Genomic DNA, 21,210 nt, shown 5'->3' on the forward strand with positions numbered 1-21,210 from the left:
CGAATCAGGGAAACGAGGCTGGCAGAGTGGAAGAGCTGTGCTTTCCCCCCCCCCCCGATTTAATTGTAACCAGTTATTCCCATCCCTTTGCCCTGTTTTGGATTCTTCACATATTGTTTCGGAAAAGCTTAGTGGAATCGCAGCCTTTGTATATATAAAATATAGGATGATTGAAGACCTGGCCACTTCTTTATTTAGCTTCCTCAGCCATGCGTTCCTCCCAAAGCATTTTCCCCTCTCGCTGCCAGATCCCTGTTTAAACTGTGTGTAAATATAAAAGGAACTGTGGACAACGTTTAAAAATGCTGCCCCATGTTGGGAGCAGGGCTTGCTGGAAAGAATATCTTCCTAGAGGCCTTTTTTCCCCTTTTCCTGTGGTTTTGCGGCTCCCTTAGGCCAGATCAAAAGCCCTGTATGGGTGCCACCGTTAAGTCTAATGGCTCTCTGGTTATCCATCCCTGTTTGGACTGAAATAGCTCCACCGTTTTTTCTTTTAAACTGAATTCTTTCCTGTCCTCTGAGTAAAGAGAAGTTGTAATTAAGAGGAAAAAAAAAAGATCCTTAGAACCACTATGAAGAGAGGAGATAAAGACGGAAGAGGCTTCTGTAACAAATTGGAGGCAAAGGAAAATAGCAGGTTTGTTCCTTTTAGCATAAGGTTTTCTTGGAAAATGTCGAAGGCGGAAATGAACGGCCAGGCTCTCCTTTCTGCTGCCGGAGCATCGCTCTGGGTGCTGCTCTCGCCCTTCATCTGCTGCTTTTCTTCCTCTGTAGCCCTGTTGCTGGACAATTCCCGTGCTTATGGGAAAGTTTTCTCGTGTTTTTACCGAGCGTGGAAAACGCGCTCAGCCGGTAACGCTTCTCGGCTCGCGCATCGCCCGCGGCACAGCTCAGCTGTAGCGTGGTAGTGTGGGACACAGGCAGAGCCGGGGAGGGCTCCGACGGCACACCGGCGTCCGGGCCTTGCTCCAAACACGCTTTCTGAGGCGGGAAGGGCATAAGTATAAATTGTATGCAGTCCGAATTCAGAGGGATGAAGACAACGTAAGCGCTGGCTTTTAGGGTGTTTTCAGAGAAGGATGCACCGACAGCCAGGCTAAGTCACCACTATGACTTTTCAAATCTTTTTTCCTCCCCGTTCCCCAAGCTGCCCTCCCGGTGCGGTGCCGTGACGCTGCCTGTCTGGCGGGGATGGGTGGGTTTCCTGCATCAACAAAATTCTTTCCCTCTTTTTGTTCCCATCTGCACTGGAAGCGACGCGTCGACGGGCTGATGGGAAGGATGTGCCAAGCTCCAGCACTCTTTCCATCAGCCCTGTATTGAAACCATGGGATGGAATAAAATTGCTGCTCTGAGGATATTAAAAGGGAATGCATTTCATTCTCCAATGTCATTAAAAGCCATTAACATTGGAATGACATGGTCACTATTTATAAATCCCCAGTGCAGATGAGCTGGTACAGCTGGTCAGAAGAAAAGAGGTTCGCTGGAAAGAGGGAGTCTGTCTGCATTAATGGTCGTTACGTGCTCCTCTGGCGGCGGGGGAGAAGGTGAGGGCATGGAGCGGTTCAGTGTCGGCGATTATGCTGCTCACATGTTCTCGTAACTCTTCAAGCAAATCACAGTCATGATTGGAAAAGGAAAACACTGGTTCAGAATGATGCTTTTTAAACATAAAGCATTGCTCTGAAAAACAGTTCCGAGCTGTTTATACTCTCTATTGGGGATAAGTTGTCTTGGAAGTGAAGAATTAATGAATGGAGAGGAATTGGGGGCAAGGAGACAAACCCAGGTTTGTTTTTTAATCTGTGAAAAATACTCGTAACTAGGATCTTTTCTGTGCAGTGTGATGAAGCAGGACCGTACGATGGGTCTCCCGCAGACACACGAACGCGGTCCCTTCCCGCCTTGAAGCAGGAGCCGCGGCGGCCGCAGGCCTGGAGGGACCAGCAGCGCTCCCTAAGGCGGCACGGTTTGGGTCTCCCGGGTTGCTCTTAGGCTGCGCCTGCGGCCTCTGCTGCAGCAGCGAACGCTGCTGGCCTGGAGCAGGGAGGAAGGGGAAGGGGTTTCTGAGACAGACGCCAGTGGCACAGTAGCCTACAAAATTAAGAATATCTCTGTGTCTGTCTTGATGCCATGAAAATCTATATTTGAGCCATGCCGTAGAGCACTGAAACCACTGAAGACAAAGTCCTTCTCCTCTAATGACTGTAGGAGCAGTCATTAGAGAAAAAGACGCCCTGACATATATGCCGTGGGACTGTCCTCGAGTCAGGCTGTGGAAAAGGGGAATGCACAAGGAAACTGGTGCTTGACATAACAGCAAAACCACTGTTGAAATGGGATCCTTGGATGTTGGCCTTCGAAGCTGGGTTTAACTTGTAGTGAGCACAGTGCACTTGATTTAACAAAATTGATGCATCAGAAGGTGGGCGTGCGATTCGGACCTGCCTGAAGTAACAGCCATTGAAAAAAAATAGCTTAGCATTGTAAATCCATGGAAATGGGACCCCATTTCTGTATGAATTTAGTAAATCAAAGCAGAACCCAACTGCCCCGGAGAACATGAGGTTTTTCGTCCACATCTCTGCTCCTCTCCCATCTTTGGGTCTCCAGCTGAGTTCATTCCTCCAGACCAGTCTTCCCTGCCTGAAGTGTTACATCTTTTAGTGCTCTCTGCTTTATGATGCACTTTATTGTCTGCTTCTAGAAAACAATGAAAATAATAGATCACAAAAATACATATTTTAATCACTGACTGGCAAGCTGAGCATTTAGGTTTGGAAAATATTTAGTCTCCCAACCTAGCGGTCCTCAAAAACCATTTGTGGAGTTGCTTAAACAGATGTCAACTGCTTACGTCTCATTGCTTTTGATCACCTCCCAAAAGCGTGCTATGGACTCTGAGTTGAGGGCTAGAAGATAAAGTGAGCTGAGCAGCCCTCTGCTCTCCCCAAGTTAAACTTAACTTTCTAAAGAGGGTAACAATTTTGCAAAACCACAATACATCAAGTAAGAGGCACAGGTCTGCTCTCCTGGTGTATGAAATCATATGCATTGCATATGCAGTGTATTAGTGAGAACATAGTCCAAAAATTCCTAATAAGCCATAGGAAGAGTGGCTGACGTTATTTTTGACAAGATGTTTTTATCTTTAGCCAGTAGCCAAAAGTTTCATCTAGTTTTGCATCCCGTATTTTATGACTTTCAAATCCCTGGCATCTTTCAAAGCTCTTTGGCTCGTGAGCACGGCCTCCTGACTGACACGAGCCAGTGGACTTGGGCGTCGAGGCCATAGAACGGATTACAATAAGCTGTGCCATTTCCAAGGCTCCTCATCTATCATGCAGCTGCTTTCATCGCTCGCACCGAAAGACTTAAGCAGGGATTAAGGCATGAACCCTGCCTTTTCTCCATCCCTCTCCCGCTCGCTCTCGCTCTGTCTCTCATTAACCAAGTCTAAGAATTTGTTACTAGAGTTGCAGACTCATTGACCCAGATTCGCTTATAATACGGGGGAGAGGAGATTTTTCTCCGTGCTTAATCGCTGGCTTCTGTGTATTCTTAGTGCTATTTATATGCAGGAGAACTAAAAACCTGTAATAAAGATGGGGCCAACTTTGCAGTGGAATTCATGCATGCACACAGTGAGAGGCACAACAGGAGAGAGATGGGGGAACAGGGAGACGGAGGTGAGCGTAGGTGGACTTACCTATACTTGCAGACCCGGCAGTAGGTTTTGTGATAGCAGACCCTGCTTGTACAGCCTGCCCCACAAGACCATATTGGTTTAGCTCAGGGCGCCCCACTTTGCTCTGAAAATGCCATGCACTGGCTTTCTTTGTGTCAAGTTTGATTTCCTTTACCACCTAAAAGCAAAGTCAAGCAGGAGGTCTAGAAGTGGGTTGGGAGAGTATTCCTGCCTGATCTGGGGGAGCACTGGCTCTCCCCAGTCTTTGGGGCTCTGCGATCACTTCTGGGTCGTGGAAGATTTGCTGCCGGCACTTTTCATCCTTGGAGCAGGCCTTCTGTCATGGGTTATTTTCTGCTTTGAGGCAGCTGGTGGATCTTGGAGATTCAACTGCACTTGCCGTCTGTTGGCTCCGATGCTGTGTCATGATGTGACGTTCGGTTAACCAGGAGCGCTGAGCCCTGCCGTTGGCTTTCCTATCAAGGCAACCAGTCTTTTAAACGATGTGGTTGAACTTTGCATTTGTATGAGCTCCCCACCGCAAGGAAAGGGCTTAATTTGAAAGGAGCAAGGACGCAGGAGCTCGTTTCCCGGGGACATGGCGGGAGACAGGGGATGGAGCAGCCTGGCAAATACTGCAAGGTCCTGCTGGAATTGCCCGTTTGCTTGTTTGAGAAAAAGGGTCGGAACAAAAGGATTTTGCCTAATGCTGTTGGGAAATACCTCTCTGCTTTCATGGAGGAATACCTAGAAGACCAGAATAAATGTGTCATTAGCCTCTGCCTAGAAAACAATGGATTTTAGCATTTTTTTTTTTTTAAATCCCCCATAAAATGCTTGGTTTCAAGCATTAGCCACAGAAGCAAGAGGGTTTTCTCACTTGAAAATCCTCGTGGAGACCGGCACAACGTGATGTTGCGAGTTAAAGTCATTCCTTGTTCTCTGCCAGGGATTTTTCTGGACTGTTTTGCAATGAGAAATGCCACATGTCCATGAGATGCTTGCATCGAGAGTTACCTCAGTGCCACAGCACACCTTCTTTTAGTGAAAAAACAACTTCTGTCTTTCCTCCTCCCCTCCTTCCCAAATTAGTATCCTAAAAAATGTCACATTTTCTGCAATTCACTACAGGCTCTTCAATCTCCTCTTAATGCCTCAATTTCTGTATCTATTGCAGGTGAACCATGTGGGGGTTTTAACTCCCTGGAAATTTGTCTCAGGTTAGAGGACTGGGCTGGGAGACCTTTACATCAAAGCCAGGCTCTGGGCTGGTCATGCAAACCACAGGAATTTATATGGGGGATATTTATTAATTGTCAAGTTGAGTTTCCCAGTGTTTGAGCCAGCAGGACATTCGGAAATGAGGCCAATTTTTTGTAGCAGCCTTATAGTGGATTTGGTAGCCTAACTTTACAAATTCACACTGGTGAGCATGGAATAGGTGACACCAGTCTTCCCGCAGAGCTCCCCAACACATTTTTCTGTATTAAAAAAAAAAAATGTCTAGGCAGCGCACTAAATTTATATGTGAACAGATTTTTATCTCTTGTTCTCAGAAGATAAGATCGCGCCGGAGCAGAATCCTGTTTCATGTTACTGTTAGTGTTTGTTATCTGCAGCAGCAGCCTGGCCTGCTTCTTCCAGCCCCCGGCAAGGCTCCAGCCCGCGGGCGGCTGCGTCGTCTCCGGCAGCAGAGATGCAGTGGTACGAGCACGGCAAGGACCGCGCCGTGATTGACTTTCAGTCTTCGAGGGCTGTTTCTACAAGCTTGCGATCATGCAGTAAACTTGACCGCGTTTGTCCCCAGATGTTGGGATTTTCCTGTTTCAGAGCAACAGCCACCTGCCCCCTCTCTCCAGATGCCTTGTTTAATGTTCAACAGGGTTGCTGCAGCAGCAGCGACCTATCTACTGGAATAGGAAAAAGTTCTAGTGTTACTGATAAAGCAGCAGCCATAAAGATAAGACGGCGGCGTGTTAGGTGGATTCCCCTTCGCCTGTGCAGTGAGCGTTAATGGATGGATTTCAGGCTGCACGCTGCTACCTTTCAGCCTTTCTCTGAACAACACGGGGAGACCAGGCTCCAGCTGCATGCTGATGAGCTGTATCTGCTGTGAGCTCCCACCCACGGGGTAGCGGTCCCAGTCATGTCTGTTCCGTGACATCCTTGCTTTATCCAGTCTGCAGCCCTGCTTGGCACCTGGCTGCCCCGTAATTTGCTTGCCTCGTGATCCTGCACGTCTTCCGTCATGGATTTACTTGGAGGGGGTCCTCAGGAAAGCGGTGTGGGAGCCAGGGAATGTCTTTTGATGCAGTGGTTGTAGAGTTCATGCAGACTGGGAATTGACCCGTGGCGCATCGGGAAGGCAGTGCCCTCCTCCTCCTCCTCCAGCTGCCGGGCTGCCCTCCTCGCAGCTCTGCTGTAGCTCTGGTCTCCTTGAACGTTACTCTCCTCTCCCTCATTTTAGGGCTTTCTGTGGCGTTATTCCTGCTGGCTTGTCAGGGCAAGTGAAGACAGGATCAGTCTGGCTTAAGGTCAGCTCCCCAGCTAAGCAGCCTCCTCCGCCCCGCGCCCCGGCGAGCAGCAGCCTTGGAGAGAGCTCTTGTTCTGAATTTTGTCTGCTGCTGTCAGTGGGATTACAGTGCCATAGCGAACCCGATGCTGTGAACAAATGGGTGAAAAAAATGTTTATTTTTAGAACTGGAACCATGATAAATATGTGGAATTTGTCCAGGGTCTGCCTGCTGTACCTTTTTGAAATGCAAAGTGCATGTTTGTTAAAATACCTCTCCAAAGGTCAGCATAACCTAAGAAATAAATGTGCTGGCCTTTTGGAAAGGAGGTGAAGTTTCAGATGTGTGATAGCTGCTTGCAGCTGAGAGCATGGGTCCCCATAACCCAAATGTATTTCAGTGCAGCCCATGTGGATGGAAATGCTGCCTTCCAGCCAGGGTTTCTTCTGCAGGTTTCAGTGAGGAGCCCGACACCGTTCTTAATCCTTCAGTTCAGCTTTTTCTTCCATTTTCCTGGCTTGCTTCATCTTTGCTGCAGCCCTGCCAGTGCGTTTGAGGGACTCGTGCTGCGAGCATCATGTTTGCAGTTTGCAGGGAGAGTAAGGATGAAAGCTGGAAAACTCCAGAATGTAAAGAAGCAAAATGCTGGGTGGGACCCCAAAACATCACCCGAGGGGACCCGGGGGGGGTTCATGTCCCTTTTGATGATCTAGCCAGCCCACTGACATGCTTACAGGGCTCAAGGACTGAAGTATTTGAGAACCTTGTATTTTTTAATCCTTTTAGCTTCCTGCGAGGTGGAGGAATACTATTACTCTGTGTTAGACAGGGAAGTGAGGCATAAAGAGAAGAAATTGCTTTCTCAAAGCATTGTAGGAATCTCATAGCTGAAAAAAAGAGTTGGCGTAGCTCTGAGCTGCCTGTCACGGCATCAGGCACCCTTGGTAGGGTGGCATTTCTGCCACCAGCGTGGCTGTCATTATCCCACTGACGGGCTTTTGGGGGGGAAAGCACAGACGGGAGAGGGGAGGGTTTGGAGAAATAGCAGAGGGACTGAAATGCCATCCAAACTATGGAAGCCGAGCCGCAAATTAAGGCCATTCAAAGGCACAAACATCCTGTTGAGCTTGCCCGGTCCCCTTCAGTACGTAAGGAGTAAAGCACATGCCCAAGCTCGGCTTCAGGCGCGTCTCAGTGGGCAAGCTCTGCCTCCCCTGCCTTGGTTGTGTCAGCCTTTATTCCTGGTGGCAACCAGCAGGTGTTCATGCGAGGGGGGAACGCCATTATAAATAAATTATCCATTCATTTCCTTCTGGAGATTTTCCTATTGTTTAGCCACAATATGCTTTCCTGTTTTTAAAAAAACAAAACAAAATAAGCCAAACCCTGGCCCCAAGTTCCTCTCTGGCAGGGTGGACCCAGAGCTGCGTTTGAAGTGGGTGCCCATGTCATCGCTCTTCCGTCCGTCGTGCCGCTGCCGCTGTCACTCCCGCCTCGCTCCTCTGCGCTTTCCGAAAGCGGCGTGAGAAGTCCCTGCCCGGGAGCTGTGCCGGAGGGCAGCGCCGGAGGGCATCGCCTCCTGCCACGCTCCCTCTTTCTGCGGGTCCTTTCTCTGGCGGGTCGGTGGGGGAGGAAGGCTGCTGCGGCACAGGGGAGGAAAGCAGGGGATTCTCGTGCTAGCGGAGAGGACAGGGGAACTAAAGCTCTCTTCCCTCCTTCCTTCTGGCCAACATGGGGACATTGAAGCCAGGGCACTCGCTTTCACAGGGGAGTTATTTTTAACCATTTTAGAAAAAAATGCAGCTCAGTGGGTTATAAAATGGGGATTTCTCTACACGGGGAGGCTATTACCCAGCAAGGCAGGGTGTGATGTGAAAGAGCAGCACCGAGCCCCCCGGGTCCCGCAGGAGCCCCTCGGAGGCTGTCCCAGCAGCACCCGTCGGTGGCTTTGCCTAACCCCCGTCCCAGCTGAACGGCGCAAAGGCTCTGTGAATCCAGATGGAAAATGGGGACCCGGTGTGGGAAAGCATGGCCGGGAGAGGATTCACCCCTCGCTGCTCAGGGTCTCTCGCCCAGCACTATGTGCTGGCTGGGTTCATGCCACTGTGCCTCTCTCTGCTGAGGAAACCCCAGACCATCTTTCCTATGGAGCAGCATCATTTCTTGGGAACATTTGCAGGCAGACACATGGAGCAGCACCCACATGAGCCGCGGGTGGGTCTGTGCTGAAAGCAGCCATCTTCTGCATTTTAGCTCTTCGGGAGGCAAGAAATGAGCTTTCTCCTGGGAATACCCGAGAGGAATACCCATACCTCCTGCAAGCATGGCCAGGGCTGACCCCGCAGACCCAGGGAACCCCCCCTGCACTGGGAGAGCCCCGGGGAAGCCTGGCCCGCAGCACTGCTGCGAGGGGAGATGCTGTGCCGGGCAGAGGACCACCCCAGGGGGATTTAATACCCGGGGGGGCTTCTCCACCTCCCCCAGGACTCTGCCTTCGTGGCCTTGGCATGGAAATGGCAAACTCCCCACTGGTGTAAGAGCAAGGATGTATTTATTTATATTAGTGCACAACGGGATTAACCATTACCTTGTGCTATGCAGCGATTGTCACGTGCAATACGAATGAAGAGATACAAAAGACCTTTTATTTAGCCACTGCATTTGCCTGTCAAAATTTAGGACTGATCTTTTCTTTCTTGATGCAAACAGGAGCTTTTTGCCTTTGTAGCTCTTTGATTCCTGCTGCAGCTGCCTGATTTCAAGGGCGAAGCCTGTCTTCAGAGCTTGCCTGCGACCCCCCTTCTCTTGCATTTGCAAAGGCAGCGGTTGCTTAGAGCCCCTCTTAGTTCAGACACGAATGCAAGTCCCAGCCTCTCGCTGCCCTACCTGGTATGGGTTTGCTTGCAAAAAAGGTGTCACGAGGGCAGCTCTCCTGCCAGCTTTCCCAGCTGAGCTCCCGGGGTCTTCTGGTGTTTCTCTCCAAGAGAGGAAAGCAGCAGAAAATCCTTCCCTTGCCACGAAGCAAAGCCAGGGGTTTTACACAGGGAGGAAGCAGCTTGAAGGAAGGGCCAGGCAGGCGGCTTCCAAAGCCTCAAACGTGGCAAAATATTTCAAAATAAATGTGTGCATGTGATGCAGTTTTATATTTAACAGGATGACTTTGAGCACCCAGGATGCCTTCCATTTTTGCTTTAAAAATCTACAAAGCCAGGTGCAGAGAGGAGGAGAAGTGGGGCGGGTGGGCAACGGGGAGATCAAAGTGCCCGTAACACCGTGGTGGTGGTGGTCATGGGACCCCCGATCCCGGAGCAGGACCCCATGTGCTCAGGGATATGCAAAAGAGATTGCCTCCGCACAGGGAACTTACAGCTAAGGCTTAAGATGAAAAGTTCAGCTTTTTTCATTTCTGCTTCACGCTTGTGTGAACTTCACTTCAGGCCTCAAATCTGCTTTTCTTGAAATTGGTCTAGAAATTGCTATTGACTTTAAATGCTGCAAGATCTCACCCATAAATTCTCCTTCTCCCATCTGTAAAACGAGGATGGCAGGATTTCTGTGCCATCTGTGGTGCTGTGAAGCTGAAAACAATCATCATTTATAAAGTGCTTTGAGCTCAAATGGGAGGTTCTGTGTAAAGGCGAGGCTTTGTGGGATGAAATGTTCCTTAATGTGCCAGTTGCATCTGATAGCTGAACCAGGGGCTGGGTTGAAAGTTTTGGAAGAACAGTCTGCTGAGGCAGAGGTAGTGCTCCAGCTGCTCGATGTCTTGGTTTATCTGTGTTGTTCAAAAGCTCCTGTTCATCGTTACAAAATTAAGGGACAGAGAAACCAATGGCTGCGTGTCCCCAAAAAAGCAGTATCCTACACCCGCGTTCATCTTGAGCACCTCTGATCGTAACAGCCAGGATTCCCGGAGGTGGTGTGACTCTGGCCACCAGCTGGTGATTTAACAGCACGTGCTTGTAAATAGGAAACTTGGAGCCACAGTCCCAAGCGTTAGGCCTTTCCGAGTGCAATAGGATGCATCTGATGGGAACAAAAGGCTGTTCGTTTTCATCCAGCTTTGCAGGGCGTAGAGGGGAAGCTGCCTAACCTTTGCCTCGGGAGCCACATTTGCCTTGTATTTGTATAAAGCTGAGGGCCAAACTGGTGCAACAAAGAGCAGATTGTGGCCAAGCACAGCATATTAAAATTAAATAGTGCAGTTCCCAGCGAGTAACGCAAAGCACGCGTGGCAAGCCAGTGCAGTTGCCCGGGCTGAGCTAACGCGTGGCTCAGGTCAAGCACTGCTGACGGAGCCCCTGGTTTCTCCTTTTGCAGACACAAGCCACCAGACCCGCTCCGTCTCCAGCCGCCCCTATTACAGTTTGCCCAACAGCAGCCATGAGAGACGCTCGGTCCTCGCTATCACGGAGCCGCCGCGTTTCCACTCCCAAGCCAAAGGCAAGAACGTGCGTCTGGACGCTCACTCCCGCAAGGCCACGCGGAGGAACAGTTTCTGCAACGGGGTCACCTTCACCAACCGGCCCATCCACCTCTACGAGAAAGTCAGGCTGAAGCTGGTGGCTGTGCACCACGGCTGGAGCGGGGCCCTACGCTTCGGCTTCACCATTCACGACCCATCGCAGATGAGCTCTGACGAGATACCAAAGTACGCCTGCCCGGACCTAGTGACCCGACCTGGGTACTGGGCCAAAGCTTTGCCAGAGAGGTTTGCCGTGAGAGACAATATCTTGGCCTTCTGGGTTGACCGTCATGGGAGAGTCTTCTACAGTATTAATGACGAGGAGCCAATATTGTTTCACTGTGGTATCAAAGTTTCCGGTCCTCTCTGGGCACTCATAGACGTCTATGGAATTACCCATGAAGTGCAGATACTAGGTAAGTGTGTATTTCGGCCCATGGCTTGCTCTTTCCACAAAGGCATGATCATGGAGAAAAGATGCATGACCTATCCGGTTGATCATTTCTATGGGACACTTAAGAAAACTAATTTACTGTTGGTTTCGTACTACAAATTAACCACTTTATATTTTCCAGCAGTGGGGATCCAGAAAGCAATGTATTTCAGAGATGTCAGTGATGGAAAGTCCTAAAGCTGTGCATTATAGCAGCCACGTGAAGGGCTAGATGGAAACCTTAAATCTGACTTTACCCAGCTTTTCCTGAGCTAGATGTGCTGCTGTGGCATGGAAAAACGTGGTGCAAGGTCCCAGGGACTGAGGAGACAAAGGTGGCCAGCTCTGGCTTCCCCTCTTCTTTCCCAGCTACCAGTTACTGCCAGCCCACTGGAAAAGTGCGACCCATTCCCCAGGAGTTTCCTGGCACCCTTCCCCAGCCCCTCTCTCAAATCTTGGCCTTGGTCCCCACCTAGACTGGCAGTTTAAGAAGCTGTATTTGCAGCTGTAACCCCACTTAGCCTCTCTTATACATGAGCATCACCGTATGTCTGCAAAGCACCGGCTGCAGCACAGGATGGAGCCCGCCAGCTGAAGAGCGATGAGAAAATGTAGCGTGAGCTGCTGGGCGCTTCGGGATCCTTGCCACCGCGTGCCGCAGCTCCCCTCGCCCCTAAGCAGATCGCGGCGTTCAGGGGCTGCCTGCCCGATTTACCAGCATCAGCCGTGGGGAGGGCTGCAGGAGGGATGAATTTGTTCCCATGAGCGAACTGAGCCCATTGCCATGGAATGAATTCCCTTTCGTCACTTTTACGGCACTGAAATTTCAAATGAATTCAGTGTTAGATGGAGTGTTTTGAACTAGTCTACCCCACAGGGAATCCTTTTAAAAATAGGAAGTGTTGCCCTTTCCTGCAGGCTGCTAGGAGCTGAGGTGGTTCCAGCAGCCAGGCTGGGCTGCGCCTGCTCGAGGGGCTGGTGCCCCCAGCCTCGCGCTGACCGGACACCGGCCACGAGCTGTGAAATGGGCACGCCGGCGGGCAGGCAGCTCCCTCACGCGTTCTTCTGAATGGTACCAATTATTTTACAGCCGAGAAGGCTACACATAAACAACACTTTGCCCTGCCTGCTCTGCCTCAAACGTGTAATTAAACCTTAGCAGTAGCTTATCCTGTAATTGCAGTTGTGACGCACTCCAGCCTCTGGTGCCCATCACAGAGGTGAAGGAGCATTTGCTGTATTGGCCGGTGCAGCCGCTTCACCAGAGCAGTCCTTCTTCCTCGTTAGATTAGAGTTAGAAAAATGAAATGCAGTTTATTTCTGCCCCCCACCCCCAGTCCTGCCCGTGGCATCCAAGTGTGCAGAGTGAACAACTCGGCCTGAGGGCACCTGTACTCTGATTTTTTGTTTTAATAAAGTACCAAGCCCCACAAGGTACCCCAGGAATCAGGGCCATGCTCAACCATCTGGGGCACCAGGGGACCCAGCCTCTTTGCTACGGACGCGGTGGTGTCATAGCGGACACGTTTGTCTCTGTCTCCTCCTCCCAAAACTTTGCGAGTCGAAAAAACTGTGCAATACAGCCCAAATACAGATGCACAAAATACATCTTTCAGCATCGTGAAGCTTGGATGTGTCTTACTCTTACTTGCCGAGGTGAAAATCTAGGAGATGAATTAAGAGTCAGCATCCTCCCTTTCCCTTTGCTGTGAAAGGGGAAAATAACTCTCTAACTGTAAAGAAAGATCTTTGTTTGCAAGCAGCTTTTGTGACAAGCTCTCAATTCCAAATCTCTGCAGTGGTGTGAACACCCCGGAGATACGAGGCTTGAAACCGTCTTGTAAAATGAGCTCTCTTGGACACACCTGTGCCCAGACACCTCGCAGTGGTGGGGCAATGACAGGGAGCGTGAAAGGGATATCTGTTCTGCTCGCGCTCCCTCGCCCAGCGCGGCGTTGCACATTTGGCTTGCACAAGGCTTTTGGACAACAAGATATTGAGATGTTTCCTTCTTTTACAGAGCACCCTCAAACCTATTAGTCCCCTCTACTGAGAAAGCTGCAGGACCACACTGGTTTACAGCTTTTCCCAGTTCACCAGCGCAAGGAGCTCCCAGATTCCATGCGTACTGCATAACACTTGTTTTTCCTCAGCTCGTGCCAAGATGCAGCCATTTCTCTGCCTGCTGCACATGAGACTCTCCACCGCCAGCCTTTCATTAGTGGTTGACCTCTGACTAATTTTTCCATTGTTTTTCCATTCAGAGGAACAGAATTCAGATAATCTGTAGGCTGAAATAATAACAATTGTAACCGTAAAAGTAGGCAATTGTGTCTTGACTCTAATGTCCCTTATCACTGGGTTTATCTCACAGATAGCATGTTTGCAGAGACCATGACCACTGCCCGTCTCAGCACTGCCCGTCTCAGCACTTGCCTTCCGCAGAGCAACCATGATTCAGCCAACTTCAATAACAACGAACTGGAGAATAACCAAGTGGTGGCCAAAATTGCAAACCTAAACCTAAGTCGGGTTCCAGGACTTGCGACAGACAACCACATCATCCCCTGTTGCCCAAACCGACGGCAGCGTGCCCAGGGGGTCCCAGCCTTCCTGGACACAGACCTGCGATTCCACCCCACCCGTGGACCTGACATCACCTTTTCTCAGGACCGGATGGTTGCGTGCACCAACTGGCAAGAAAGCAATAGGACTTTGGTGTTTTCTGACCGGCCTTTGCACATCGGTGAAAGCCTCTTTGTGGAAGTAGGACATCTTGGGTTGCCGTACTATGGGGCCCTTTCATTTGGCATCACTTCTTGTGATCCGAGTACTTTACGGACAAATGAGCTCCCAGCAGATCCAGACTTTCTCCTGGACCGCAAGGAGTACTGGGTGGTTTACCGAGCGTTCCCGGTCCTCAACAGCGGCGACATTCTCAGTTTCATGGTCTTGCCGAACGGAGAGGTGCACCACGGGGTGAATGGAGCCAGCCGAGGAATGCTAATGTGCGTGGACACCTCACAGTCTCTCTGGGTGTTTTTTACAATCCACGGTGTAATCAACCAGCTCAAAATACTGGGTAAGTGCAGCCAAAAGAAACGATAATGGGGAGCGCCTGGCGGGCGACGTTGCCTGGGCCAGAACGGGAGCTACAGGTTTGCAGTGTTGCCTTTAGCCGGTGGCCACCGGTGCGAGGGAGCAGCTCCTGATCTCACCTTGCGTTTGCAAACAGGAGTGAGCGAGACATGGTAGCTGTCACGGAGATGTATGCAGCCTATATAAATCCCCCCGAAAAGGATGAGACTTGAGAGAGAAAATAAGCAGCAGATAGGGAGGCAGGGATGGCTGGCGGGGGGACAGCTGGTTTTTCAGAGGGTTTGTTTTTAAAAGGGATTCTTTATAAACCCACTATTCCAGCCAACAGGTATTAAACTCCTGCCTTGGTAAGGGCAATGATTTTTGTGAGCGCGGCTCTGGTTTAAGCACGTGTGTTGCTGATGGACAGTAATCGCTCCCCAAGCACTGCCACAGCTCGGGTGGCAGATGCCACTTTTGATCTGTTGCTGGTGACCAGTTACAGTGCTTCTCCTTTCCTCTCGTTAACGATTCTGCCAGGAAAGCAGATGCTGATGACTTTGTAAAGCAGGTTTTTCTCATTTAAAGCAATGCCCCTGCCCAGCTGCCCCTGATCTGACAGTGATAGCTTGAGGCTGCTGCTGCTGGAGAGACCGGGACTGCGGGGCAGTGACTTTGCACCCCAGGTGATGGCTGGCAGATAACCTGGTGCTCGCCTCGCTGAAGCACTGACCAGAAATTGTACAATGGCATCGCGAGGTCCAGGCCCTGGAGGTCGCATCCAAAATCATGCACCCGTAGCGTTCCTGAGGGGCAGCACTTAACTCAGCAGCTGGACTTTACCTTCGAGGGCCCTGTGCACATGGCTGGGAGCAACTCACCGGGCTGAGGGGCATTTCCCTGGGGTTTGGGTGTCCATCGGCCCCGCGGCGGGCTCAGCTCTCTCCTGTGTTCGCAGGCACGGTGCAGTCCAGCCCAGTGACCGTCTCTCCCTCAGGATCCCCCGGCGGCTCGCAGTACGACAGCGACTCGGACATGGCCTTCAGCGTCAACAGGTCGTCGTCTGCTTCAGAGTCATCGCTCGGTAAGGAGAGCCCAGCCCTCGGCACCCGGCGGCGCTGGCTGTGCCGGGACAGGAATCGGGCTGATAGATGATGCTGGGGCTGCGCAAGACAGCAGGGCAAGGTTAAGGGGGGAGATGTTACATCTCCTGTGAGGCCAACAGAAATAACTGGAAGAAAACACAAAGTGGTGGGAGGATTTTCACGGCCTGAAGAAGGGCTGCATGTTGCTTCCCACTTTGTCAGCCTGTGTAATGGAAGCGGTCCCTGCGGGGCTGCCCTTGCTGCAGCAGCAGTGCTGCAGTGGCGGGGGGTGCGGTATCGTGTCTGGGGGTCTTGCAGCCCCCAGACCACTGCTTTCTGCACTGCCAGGGCTCCGCTGCCAGAGGGGTACCCACGTAAGCGCTCACGTGCTGGTGTCTGGGTCTCAGGCAGACGGCCCCGAGTGCCCTGCCCAGTACCGTCCCCGGCACGTGCTGCCGCTGCGCAGTGCTGCAGCCATCCGGCACGGCCGGCGAGACGCAGGAGCACCCGGCGTGGAGCACAGCTCCTTCAGGGCGAGCGGGGCTCTGCACACCCACACCGTGGAATGGGTGTGCAAAAATCACAGCCCTGTTTGGGGAAGCCCAGGCGAGCCGTGCTTGCCCCATCTGTAGAAAAGGGATGGCAGGCTCTGCCCAGAGCTGTACCAGTGCTGCTGGCTAGAATACGCTGGGGTTTGTTTGGCCGAATGAACCAGGCAATGACTAAGGAAGGGAGAGCCTTAAAAATTGACTTGAGAGCGTGTGTGTTGTACAGCGTCAGGTTTGCGCCACCCTGGTGACCAAATGATCTCGTTCCTTCCTCCTCTTTCGCAGTGACTGCTCCCAGCTCCCCCCTGAGCCCCCCCATCTCTCCCGTCTTCCCCCCTCCGGAGCCATCCAGCAGCAAGAACGGGGAATGCACCGTCTGCTTTGACAGCGAGGTGGACACGGTGATCTACACCTGCGGACACATGTGCCTCTGCAACACCTGCGGTCTTAAGCTGAAGAAGCAGCTCAACGCCTGCTGCCCAATCTGCCGACGGGTCATCAAAGATGTTATTAAAATATACCGCCCTTAGCGCCCGGCTCGGGCTGTAGGAAGGGGGAACGCCGCTAGCAGTAACCATGCCTTTCCGTCCCTGCTTATGGGTTATCGTGCTGGTCAGTCGTTATCAAGTGGCTCGTTATCTGTGTTTCCTTATTTGACTGGTAGGGCATAATTCAGGGATAAAATTGAGCTGAGGATCATGTGGGGCCCAAAGGCACGGCTGCCGTGCCGGCCAGGCTGTGTGCCCACGGCCGAATCCGGGGAATTGCGGTCTGGACCTGACCCAGCTGCAAATGAGAAATTTCCTGTGCAAAGGCTCTTTTTTTTTCCCTCCTCCTCCTCCGGAGGAGGCTCGCTGTGGTGCGGATCGGGAAGGGGAGGTTGCCACTTGGTCAGTGCCGGGTGCCACTGGGCTTCCCAACCCTGAAACCCCAACAGCTCTGGGCTGCTGCCGGGTGCTTGCGCTGTGGTGGAACAAAATTAGGACAGGGCCTCTTGGGAGGGTTCAAAGTGGACAAAACTGATCTGAAAATGTCACGTCCATTCATGTAAGGGGAACTAGCTAAGGCCAAAAGAGTAGCGCAGCCAGATTCTCACTTGTTTGGGTTTTGCCCCCCTGAACAGGCTTCTGGGGCACGTGGAGAAGCTGGTCTGGACTCGGATAAAGCAGCTTTCATTTTCTGTGGCAGAGTAGGGACTTCTGGCCAGGGAGGCCGAGACCCAGAGCACGAGCCCGCTGGGAGGCCCAGCCGGCCCCAGCTGCGGCGGCAGCGACAGAGCGGCGGCGGCGGCGATGGGCAGCTCAGGCGCTGCCCGTACCTCTGGCTGCTGAAGCCGTAAATCGCAGCCCGCGGGTGAGAGGGACGTTTGGATGGGCACGCTGCAATCCTGGCTTAGAAAAAGCGCGGGGCTGCCGCCGTCCGCAGCGGTGGGGTTTGTCGCCTCCAGGCACACGCGCCTGCGTTTTGCTCCGCTCCTCTTCGCCGGCGGCCTAGCTGCCGTCGCGCACCGTCCCGCCCGCCTCGCCTGCCCCAGCCCTTCCCTGCAGCCAGCGCCGCGGCAGGGCTCAGCCTTCCTCCCTTTTGGAGCCTGTGGTGAGAAATTCATTTCTGACCCAGTCCCAGCAGGCTCACCTTTTTTTTCTGGGGACGGTGTATGTGCTGATTTTACCTGCTCTTTCTCCTGCCTTTCCAGGTTTACCCAGCACAGCTCCCAGCTGCCCGGACACTGGGTCCCAACAGTAGATGAGAACTTGTTGAGATGAGCAGGGATCTATCTCACTTGGCTTTACTTGGGAGGAGGAAAGAGAAAGGCTCTGGGGCTATTATTAGATGCTGGGACTTAAAAGGTAAATGGGTTTCGGCTGTGATATTGGACAGCTACAAGCAGCAGCAACCTGGATGAGCTGGGCAGCATCCGAGCATGCAGCACTGGGGCTCGGTGTCCTCCGCCCTGCTGCTCCCGCAGGAGCTGCCCTCCGTCCTCCGCCCTCTGCCTGCTCGCACGGCTCCCGTCCAGTGCTTCGGCCTGAGCCCGGCCGCTTTCCAGCTGGCCCAGGTTTGTAAAGAGGGGAAGAGAGAGGATGCAAATGGGAGGATGAGAGAGGGGCTGGTGTCATCCTAGCTCGGTGACCGTGTGCCACCAAGTGCGTAAGAAAGGCTTTCTTCAGAAAGGTGCAATTACCACATTTTAGTCCAAAAAAAGAAAAAAAAAGAACAGCAAGGCCTGTACCTTTCAGGGCTTCTGGGCACAGAGGGGCAGCCTGACATCGATATATGTCACCTCGCCTCGCCATTCACTCTCTCCTCCGAGGCGCCGGTAGCGGCGGGTGCACTGCCGCCTCTCACGGTGCCGCTGCCCGGGTGGTGGTTCGGCAGTGCCGGCGGTGCTGCGTTTGGTTACCGACCGGCACTCGGCCCTGTCCCAGCCCTGCTCTGCCATCGGGGAGCAGTTCGTCCTCCTCCCGCGGCGGGCTGTGGCTGCCAGCTCACAGGGCATGGAGAAAACCTTTTTTTTTTTTCCTTTTTACCTTGAAGAGCTAACATTTTAATTAAGTGTATAAATGAGAGGCTGCTGTAGAGTGAGATCTCTCACCCATTGCCCTGCTGCACCGGCACGAGTGCCTGCTGGCTTTGCAGAGCCCTTTTTGGACACTCGGCTCATGCCCCTGGCTGTGCCACCGCCGAGCGCGCTCAGCCCTCAGCAGGGCCACCGGCCCCGCGCCCGCGGCGTGCGTTCACTTACACCTTTGCAAAAGGAGGCAGCGAGGGCAGCTCTCCGGCAGCTGGAGCCTTGCCCAGACCTCGGGCTGCTCTCTGCCCAGGGACCGCAGACGTCGCCGTCGCAGAGGCCTCCCGGGTCCCGCGTTTGCGGATCAGGGTCCGGCCGCGGTCAGCGGGCGCAGCACTAAGAGCAGGGTGCTGGCAAAGCACGGGAGCACAAAGGCCGGGGGGGTTAGCGCCTGCCTGGTGACCGGGCTGCGGTGGGAAGCCTTTGCATGATGCGGAGTTGAAGGAAAGTTGTCCGAATCCACAGCGAGCGATGTTAGCTTGGATCAGGTCTGGGCTAGCCAACGCCAGCAGCCATCCCTGGGGCTGCTGTCCCGCTTTCGGGGTGCCCGGTCCCTTTCGGTGGCTGCGCACAGCTACACGCACGGGCAGAGCCGAGCCCGTTTGCTTGGCTGACGCCTCGGGTCCTCAGCGAGCGGGGCTAACTGCGTACCCGGGGGGGTTTGGTGTAGCTCCTTTTCTTTGAGGCGGCAGGGTGCGGAGTGCGGCCGTGCGGCGAGCGGGACGCGAGCGCGGTGGACGTGTCGCCCTGCCTAGCCGAGAGCAACGGGAATTTTCCAAAATAGGCCTCTTATAAAAGATTTCCAGGAAAAGGTAGCCTCCTACAGATTTAATTGTTAGTACTTGTATTGCTATTTTTTTTAAACAGTCCAATGATATATGATTTGTACAGGAGATCTGTTTGTGCCTTATAGGGTGTCTGTGCACTTTTTATCCTTTTTAAAACAACTTTTAAAAAGAAAAAACAGGGGGAGAAAACAACACAGATCAATGGTAGTTTTATAGAATTTTGTGTTCACTGAGAACCCTGCTTTTTTTAATATATATATATATATTGGAGTGAAAAAGTGTTTATTTCCATGGATTTCCCCCCTCTCCTCCTAACCTATTTGTTTAAAAATTAAAAAAAGGAAGGAAGAAAGAAAGAAAAAGAGGAGCTGGGGGAACTCTTTTACCTTCCCCCTTTCCGGGACGGTTGCTCTCTTATCGTTACCTTTATGATTCAGTACTGTGACCTGTACGTCATGTTTAAGCTGAATCAGATTTTGGACCTCTGTATTGGGCTTTTCAAGCAAATCATCTGGGGGCCGGGGGGGGCATCGCACGAGGGAGGGAGCTGCACTTGTACCTGTCAGTGCTCTATAGCGTTGTGTTCAGTGCTGTGTGTTTTACTTTTGTCCATTTACCTGTTTTACATTAATATAATTTTACTTGTTTATGAAACAAATAAAACTTTGGCTTGTAAAGAGTGCTCCGGGATGTTTAAAAGCATTTGACCTGATGGGTGAGCAAATCCTTTCTTTCCAAAGCGTGGCAATGCCAATACTAGAGGCAGGGCACCTCCGTTCGGCTCCGGCACCTGCTCCAGAAGACAAACGTTGCGAGCTTTAAATACCTCGTGTGAGCTTTGCTTTGCTCCCGGGGGGCCGCTGCACAGTGGCTGCTCAGTCCCTTGATGGGCGGGGGAATTCCTGGATCATTTAACTTTGCGAACTCTTGACAGTTTGGCCGGCCATTGCAGTGCATCAGGGTGTATTTTAGGGCCCAGAGGCAGGGGTCCTGTGGCAGATGCCCTCTCCAAGCACCCCAAATTCCTCATCCAACCTGCGGCGGCTCAAGCAAGGCAGCTGCCAGCCCGGCCCCGCTCCTGGGCCCGCGGCAGCCTGGGGACCGCGCCGGCTGGCGCGGGGAGGGGTGATGCAGACGGGGCAGAGGGCTGCTTTTTCTTTTTTCTGTTTGTCTTTCTTTTTTCATTTTTTTTGTGTTTTGTAGCAATGCCCGGCTCTTTATTTCACAAGCAGAGGCCAACAGAAGGCTGCTCTGTAAACTGTTTATATGCCGAAACGTGGCCCGCTGAAGCCAGACACCAGTCAAGCAGCCTCAGATGTGGTTGAAATGGGCGTGGAAGAATTCATTCATCACTCTGCCCTGGCAAGAACACGGCCATAGACAAGCGTTTGCACGAAAACCGTTGCGAGCTGCAGGTGGCACAGGAGCGCGACAATGACCATTTGTGCCAAAATGCCTTTTTATAAACTCTGCTGCCCCGCTTTATCCAGAGAGCTGAGCCTGGTGAGCTGCCAACAGACGGATGCTGCCGGTCTCAGGCCATGGAGCGACCTGGCATTTGTCTGATGCACCCGCTCCAGCCGCTGCCGGCCCAAGCCCCGGGGAGAGCGTGGAGGCCCACTGCCCGCTCCCACCACCTGCGCCCGCGGCCGCCGCCGCTCTCCGCCCCTCTGCCAGCCTGGGTGCCGTGACGCACGTACCAGCCCAAACAGCCTCCCGTGGCCGAAGCCCAGCTCTCATTAGCACTCTGCCAGCTCCGCTCGCAGCACGGCCACACGAGCGCTGGAGATTTGGGCAGCGGCCGGCATTGCTCAGCGCCGGGAGCAGCGTGCCCATGGGGATACGGTGCGGCACCGTGCCAGCTGCAAGGAGCTGCCCGAGGTGGGGCTGGCCCCGCGTGGCCACGCTGGTGCAATGCTCCAGGTTATGTCACAGGCCCCGAATTTCTCCCTGGCGCACCCATCTGCTGCTGGGTGGCAAGTGGCAGCCTCAGGGCGGGTGCTGTGTGCTGCGCTGCTGATGTGCAAGCCCTGCCCGGCG

At 52.7% G+C, this 21,210-nt stretch overlaps 1 protein-coding gene across 2 annotated transcripts in view; it reads left to right on the plus strand.

The window, feature by feature from the left end:
• NEURL1B (neuralized E3 ubiquitin protein ligase 1B) overlaps positions 1-16,343 on the plus strand; it is a gene marked incomplete at both ends in the record, with an annotated part of 94,721 nt that extends 78,378 nt beyond the window's left edge. For both annotated transcript variants that reach the window (XM_082323764.1, XM_082323765.1), the window contains 4 exons: positions 10,525-11,085; positions 13,477-14,184; positions 15,139-15,264; positions 16,099-16,343. In XM_082323764.1, coding sequence (XP_082179890.1) covers positions 10,525-11,085; positions 13,477-14,184; positions 15,139-15,264; positions 16,099-16,343 — 1,640 coding nt within the window. The remainder of the gene's footprint in view (positions 1-10,524; positions 11,086-13,476; positions 14,185-15,138; positions 15,265-16,098) is intronic.
• Between the last annotated feature and the right edge of the window lie 4,867 nt (positions 16,344-21,210).

The sequence above is a fragment of the Platalea leucorodia genome, assembly GCF_965183815.1.
Source record: "Platalea leucorodia genome assembly, chromosome: 11".
Classification (NCBI taxonomy): Eukaryota; Metazoa; Chordata; class Aves; order Pelecaniformes; family Threskiornithidae; genus Platalea; species Platalea leucorodia.